Source organism: Girardinichthys multiradiatus, chromosome 14, assembly GCF_021462225.1.
Source record: "Girardinichthys multiradiatus isolate DD_20200921_A chromosome 14, DD_fGirMul_XY1, whole genome shotgun sequence".
In the NCBI taxonomy this organism is placed as follows: domain Eukaryota; kingdom Metazoa; phylum Chordata; class Actinopteri; order Cyprinodontiformes; family Goodeidae; genus Girardinichthys; species Girardinichthys multiradiatus.
Genome location: NC_061807.1, coordinates 11,418,700 through 11,426,221, shown reverse-complemented (window position 1 = coordinate 11,426,221; position 7,522 = coordinate 11,418,700). Strand labels below are relative to the sequence as shown.

The window sequence follows — 7,522 nt, the reverse complement described above, 5'->3', positions numbered from 1 at the left end:
GTTTTTGTTTTTCCTTTATTAAATCTTTTTACCATTATGCTGCCTGCTTGTCTGCATTCCCGGGTGCTTCGCTGCACTAACCTTGACACTAAACAAACAGATCTGAACGGGGTTGGAGTGAAACTCCTTAAGTTTCTGACAGATTCCAGTATTAGTCATCTTTTTATTAGTAATCTCTTTTCGCATAGGGCCCCAGAAAACTAGAAAAGGCCATGCCTTTTTCTATACCTGTCTGGACTTCAATTCAATTCAATTCAGTTTATTTATATAGCACCAATTCACAAAACATGTCATCTCAAGATCTTCACAAATAGTTTGGAAAGGTATAGGGTTGTCAGGGATGTTAGATTAAACTACTGAGTGTTAGAGTTTGGCCATTTTAGAATGGGCCATATGTAGGGGTACTAAGTAAAATAATACACTGATAAAGTTTGTCCATCTAGAGCCCACTGGTGGTCATTGTTATACTAAAAACCACAATGATTGGGGATACCTCTCTCTGTCAGACTGATTATAACCATTGGAAAAGAGAAGGGGTCATACAGGTAGCAGAAATGGAGGGTGTGTTTTTACCTCAACCATAACTGAGCTGGTTTAGGCTAAACCTGACTCCCCCTTACTCCAACCAACAGGGAGGGAGAAAGGCAGAGGTAAAAATAATTGGAGAGTGTTGTTTCCTGTTGCATTGTGTGAAAGGTGGGTAACTTTAAAATGGGCTAAGTCAATTCAAACTAATCATATAGATTTCAATTCAGGTACATACATTCCAATTAATAACTAACCATTGAACAGTACAGTCAGATTCAGTTATTTATTCAAATTGGATAAAACGTTTTTCTATCTAAGAAAACCTGGATGAGCACGTAGCAACAGTGGACAGTCACTGGCGTTGACTTTGCAGCAATCCCTCTGAAATTTGTGCAGAAATGTTCAGCAACATAATTTCCACCAATGTTAAGGAATTTATTTTAGGATATACTGTTCAATGAACTGTGTAGACATGAACAGTATCTAATTTTATTTAAAAGTTGAAGGAAATTAAGCAGCTTCATTACTTGTGTTTTGGAGAATAGAATTTAATACAGTTAATTGTATGTTAAAGTACCAATAAGCAGTAAATGACATCTCAAAGCACTTCACTAAAACAATTAATCCAATATATAAACATAAATAATCAGTTTAAACCAACTAAACAAACGGACTCAATGTCAAGATATACTTTTCAAATCGAATCTATTTGTTAAACAAGTTCAGTTTATTTTAGACGAGCAGCTTTGGATGAAACTCTGAAACAAAATAAAAAACTAAGCAACCTTTTTAAATCCACTCAGTTGTAAAAACATGTTCAAGGGTTAACAGTGTTCAGTTCAAAGTGCTTCCTTGTTCCCTTCTCCCTCTGGTTTCCAAACGTAATGATGGGTGGAACCAGTGACGTTCCCTGCAAGAACCTGACATTTACACCTGAGATCAAACCAGTTTCTGTTTTACTGAAGAGAAACTCACACAGTCGTCATTACTGAGAGCTGAAATGGATCAGAGAGTTCAGCTGAACCAAGATAACTTCTCATGTTCCATTTGTTTGGATCTACTGAAGGATCCAGTGACTATTCCCTGTGGACACAGCTACTGTAGGAACTGTATTAAAACCCACTGGAATGGAGAAGATCAGAGGAGAATCTACAGCTGTCCTCAGTGCAGGAAAGAGTTCATACCGAGGCCTGTCCTGGAGAAGAACATCATGTTTGCTGCTCTAGTGGAGGATCTGAAGAAGACTGGACTTCTAGATGCTCCAGCTGATCACTGCTATGCTGAACCTGAAGATGTGGCCTGTGATGTCTGCACTGGGAGGAAGCGAAAAGCTGTCAAGTCCTGTTTATTCTGCCCTGCTTCTTACTGTAGGAATCACCTCCAACCTCACTATGATGCTCCACCATTGAAAAAGCACAAGCTGGTGGATCCCTCCAAGAAGCTCCAGGAGAACATCTGCTCTCACCATGATAAGGTGATGATGATCTTCTGTCGTACTGATCAGCAGTGTATCTGTTATCTCTGCTCTATGGATGAACATAAAGGTCATGAAACAGTCCCAGCTGCAGCAGAAAGGACTGAGAAGCAGAAGGAGCTCCAGGTGAGTCGACAACAAATCCAGCAGAGAATCCAGGACCAAGAGAAAGATCTGAAGCTGCTTCAACAGGAGGTGGAGGCCATCAATGTCTCTGCTGATAAAGCAGTGGAGGACAATGAGAAGATCTTCACTGAGATGATCCATCTCATCCAGAAAAGAAGCTCTGATGTGAAGCAGCAGATCAGATCCCAACAGGAAACTGAAGTGAGTCGAGTCAAAGATCTTCAGGAGAAGCTGGAGCAGGAGATCACTGAGCTGAAGAGGAAAGATGCTGAGCTGAAGCAGCTCTCAAACACAGAGGATCACAACCAGTTTCTCCACAACTACCCCTCACTGTCAGCACTCAGTGAGTCTACACACTCATCCAGCATCAATATTCATCCTCTGAGATACTTTGAGGATGTGACAGCAGCTGTGTCAGAGCTCAGAGATAAACTACAGGACATCCTGAGAGACACATGGACAAACATCTCACTGAGAGTCACTGAAGGAGATGTTTTACTGTCAGAACCAGAACCAAAGACCAGAGCTGAATTCTTAAAATATTCACAAGAAATCACTTTGGATCCAAACACAACAAACAGGAAGCTGTTATTATCTGATAGGAACAGAAAAGTAACAAGAATGAAACAACAATTTTATCCTGATCATCCAGACAGATTTACTGATGTTAAACAGGTCCTGAGTAGAGAGAGTCTAACTGGACGTTGTTACTGGGAGGTGGAGTGGAGAGGAAGAGGAGTTGATGTAGCAGTTTCATACAAGAACATCAGCAGAGCAGGAGAGTCAAAAAGATGTGTATTTGGATTAAATGACAAATCTTGGTCATTATATTTTGACACAAACAGTTACACATTTTATCATAACAACATTAAAATTCCAGTATCAGGTCCAGTTTCCTCCAGACTAGGAGTGTATCTGGACCACAGAGCAGGTATTCTGTCTTTCTACAGAGTCTCTGAAACCATGACTCTCCTCCACAGAGTCAAGACCACATTCACTCAGCCTCTATATGCTGGGATTGGACTTTTTTATGTTGGATGTTCTGCTGAGTTTATTTAACTGAAATAGTCAGAACTGTTCTGAGGTCCAGTTGGTTAAAATGTGTATTTTAGTTCCAGTTTCTTTAGTCTCCATCATTGTTGCTGAGAGCTCATTGTTGTGTCATTTCTTCACTGCTCAGAGATCAGCTGTCTTTATGGAGCTACTTTGTCATCTTGTTTGTTGTTTTGTTGATGTTGGAGTTTGTTTGGGTGCTGCCCCTTCCTGTTTCTGTTCAACCATGGAGGCTATCACTGCTCAGGAGGATTTTTATTCACCTAAACTAATTACATTAACATTTATTGCTTTGTCAAAACAAATGTTGTTCCTGTTAAAATCCATGTACAGATGAGCTGATGGAAACTGTAATTATCATGATCATCATCAATCAGGACATCAGTCATTATTTTATTGGACAAACATCAGATTCTGTTCATTTCATTTCTCAACATTGAGAACATTTACAAGAATAAAGATCAATACAGATTATTTGTTTTTCAGCTCTTTTCTTTTAAAGTTTTATTTTATCATAAAAATAGAAACATTCATACTTTTTGAACAGTCTTCATTTTTAACTGGTAGAAAACTTGCATGAAATCATTAAACAAATCTCCATGTCCAGCAGTGATGTTATTTTTGTTAGTCTCTTTTTATCTCCCACCACCTGCACTGTGTTCAGTGGGGAACCTAGGACAGAACTGACCTTCTTACTGATCTTATCCAAGCGCTTCCTCTCAGCTGCAGATAAACTGCTGCTCCAACAAACTACACCATAGAAGATGGCTGATGCCACCACAGAATCACAGGTCTGCTGTGACCCTTCCTTTAAAGAGAAGAGATCTGAGGGACTAAATGTTTGTTCATTGGAAACTTTTTAAAACTTTGTAGACATCCTTAAAATCAGTTCAGGATTTGATTGAATGATGATGTTAGTTTCTTTCCTATTTAACTCAATAAAACTCATCATTGAATCTTAGAACAATGGTGGCTGATAATAAAACAAGTTCTTAGCCAGGAACAAGTTCCTTTAATGAACGCAGCTCAGAGAACCTACATCAGTGAATGCATCATGGAGTTACATGTATGTTTATCAGGTCACCATCCTGACAATCTCACCGCCCTCTAGTGGTCCAGGTTGGTATCTAACACTACAGTACAGGTTTATACACTCACTGGCCACTTTATTAGGTACACCTGTCCAACTGCTCGTTAACGCAAATTACTAATCAGCCAATCTCATTGCACCAACTCAATGTATTTAGGCATGTGACCCTTCCTTTAAAGAGAAGAGATCTGAGGGAGTACAGGTCCTTCTCAAAATATTAGCATATTGTGATAAAGTTAATTATTTTCTATAATGTAATGATGAAAATTTAATATTCATATATTTTAGATTCATTGCACACTAACTGAAATATTTCAGGTCTTTTATTGTCTTAATACGGATGATTTTGGCATACAGCTCATGAAAACCCAAAATTCCTATCTCACAAAATTAGCATATCATTAAAAGGGTCTCTAAACGAGCTATGAACCTAATCATCTGAATCAACGAGTTAACTCTAAACACCTGCAAAAGATTCCTGAGGCCTTTAAAACTCCCAGCCTGGTTCATCACTCAAAACCCCAATCATGGGTAAGACTGCCGACCTGACTGCTGTCCAGAAGGCCACTATTGACACCCTCAAGCAAGAGGGAAAGACACAGAAAGAAATTTCTGAATGAATAGGCTGTTCCCAGAGTGCTGTATCAAGGCACCTCAGTGGGAAGTCTGTGGGAAGGAAAAAGTGTGGCAGAAAACGCTGCACAACGAGAAGAGGTGACCGGACCCTGAGGAAGATTGTGGAGAAGGGCCGATTCCAGACCTTGGGGGACCTGCGGAAGCAGTGGACTGAGTCTGGAGTAGAAACATCCAGAGCCACCGTGCACAGGCGTGTGCAGGAAATGGGCTACAGGTGCCGCATTCCCCAGGTCAAGCCACTTTTGAACCAGAAACAGCGGCAGAAGCACCTGACCTGGGCTACAGAGAAGCAGTACTGGACTGTTGCTCAGTGGTCCAAAGTACTTTTTTCGGATGAAAGCAAATTCTGCATGTCATTCGGAAATCAAGGGGCCAGAGTCTGGAAGAAGACTGGGGAGAAGGAAATGCCAAAATGCCAGAAGTCCAGTGTCAAGTACCCACAGTCAGCGATGGTCTGGGGTGCCGTGTCAGCTGCTGGTGTTGGTCCACTGTGTTTTATCAAGGGCAGGGTCAATGCAGCTAGCTATCAGGAGATTTTGGAGCACTTCATGCTTCCATCTGCTGAAAAGCTTTATGGAGATGAAGATTTCATTTTTCAGCACGACCTGGCATCTGCTCACAGTGCCAAAACCACTGGTAAATGGTTTACTGACCATGGTATCACTGTGCTCAATTGGCCTGCCAACTCTCCTGACCTGAACCCCATAGAGAATCTGTTGGATATTGTGAAGAGAACGTTGAGAGACTCAAGACCCAACACTCTGGATGAGCTAAAGGCTGCTATCGAAGCATCCTGGGCCTCCATAAGACCTCAGCAGTGCCACAGGCTGATTGCCTCCATGCCACGCCGCATTGAAGCAGTCATTTCTGCAAAAGGATTCCCGACCAAGTATTGAGTGCATAACTGTACATGATTATTTGAAGGTTGACGTTTTTTGTATTAAAAACACTTTTCTTTTATTGGTCGGATGAAATATGCTAATTTTGTGAGATAGGAATTTTGGGTTTTCATGAGCTGTATGCCAAAATCATCCGTATTAAGACAATAAAAGACCTGAAATATTTCAGTTAGTGTGCAATGAATCTAAAATATATGAATGTTAAATTTTCATCATGACATTATGGAAAATAATGAACTTTATCACAATATGCTAATATTTTGAGAAGGACCTGTATATTGACACAAAGATTTACAGATTTCTTCACAACAGAGATAAATCTCCAGTACCAGGTCCAGTTTCCTCCAGAATAGGAGTGTATCTGGATCACAGAGCAGGTATTCTGTCTTTCTACAGCATTTCTGAAACCATGACTCTCCTCCACAGAGTCCAGACCACATTCACTCAGCCTCTATATGCTGGAGCTTATGTTCACGGTGGATCCTCTGTTGAGTTTGTTAAAATGAAATAATCAGAACTGTTCTGAGGTCCATGTTAGGTATTACTTAGTCAACTCAGAGGTAAGAACGATACAGTCAGAGTTACTTGCAGCAAGGGTAGCCCACTTTGCAGTGAAACTACAAAGTTTTTGACACCCTATCTCTTTATTTATATGCACAGTTCAACAGACAGTTCAGACAGGGTGTGTGTGTGTGAGACAGAAAGGAGGCTGGTTCACACAAAGATAACAATAATTCACACACACAGGGAGGAAGGCATAGTGCAGGTGCCTTGCAACCCAAGGTTTTTACATGAGTGATAACAAGTTTTTGCACCCATCCAACAGTCCCTCCTTTTATCACAAGTAAAAACATTTAATATAAAAACGAGTAAGAAAAATACTTTGTATGAGCGAAAACCCACGGACGGTAAACAGATTATATTTTGTGGGAAATACTCATACGGCCCCGCCGCCCTCGGCGACCATTAAAAGTTAAATGTTGATTAATACTTGAAATCATAAAAATAAAAGAATAATACTTGAAATCATAAAAATAAAAGAATAATACTTGAAATCATAAAAATAAAAGAATAATACTTTAAATCATAAAAATAAAAGAATAATACTTGAAATCATAAAAATAAAAGAATAATACTTGAAATCATAAAAATAAAAGAATAATACTTAATGAAAACAGTGAAACATAATAAAGGAATTAAAAAATCTGCCCTGTTTATGTCATCATTGTACTTTTTCTCATTTCACTTAAGCAACAACTTCTTCCGATTTTCTGCTGTAAGGTCATTTTATGAAATACAATGTATGAGTACACTCAGGCTTTTGATGTGATTTATTTACAACATGTCATCATAATCGTCCCCTTCATTTTCGTGCATTTCTACCTGGTTCAGTGTTGCATATGCCACCATGAACAATACCAGAAATTCTGTAGGAATGGATGTGCGTCATGTTCTTCCGTCAGTGTTCTGAGATGGGTCCCGTCTGATGTCCATCTCTTCTGGTGCGGTATCACCTCCTGTGGATCCTGCTTTAGATAGAGAAAGAGTCCTGCTACCAGAATTAAGCTCAGGCTTATCAGTCCTGTCCACATGTTACAGAGAGCCATTTTATAATTGGGCGCAGATCAGCTGTTTTCTTCACCGGTTTGAGACGCTGGGCCATCTTTGAATCCGGACTTCCTCTGCTACCCCGTCGGTTGATCTGGCTCCTGTAAC

General features: G+C 39.9%; 1 protein-coding gene across 1 annotated transcript; it reads left to right on the top strand.

The window, feature by feature from the left end:
- The first annotated feature begins 1,447 nt into the window (after window positions 1-1,447).
- On the top strand, window positions 1,448-3,187 carry LOC124881002 (tripartite motif-containing protein 16-like). Its single transcript, XM_047386480.1, has one exon. It carries the CDS (start codon window positions 1,529-1,531, stop codon window positions 3,185-3,187), a length of 1,659 nt encoding a protein of 552 aa, XP_047242436.1. The 5' UTR covers window positions 1,448-1,528.
- Window positions 3,188-7,522: the final 4,335 nt, after the last annotated feature.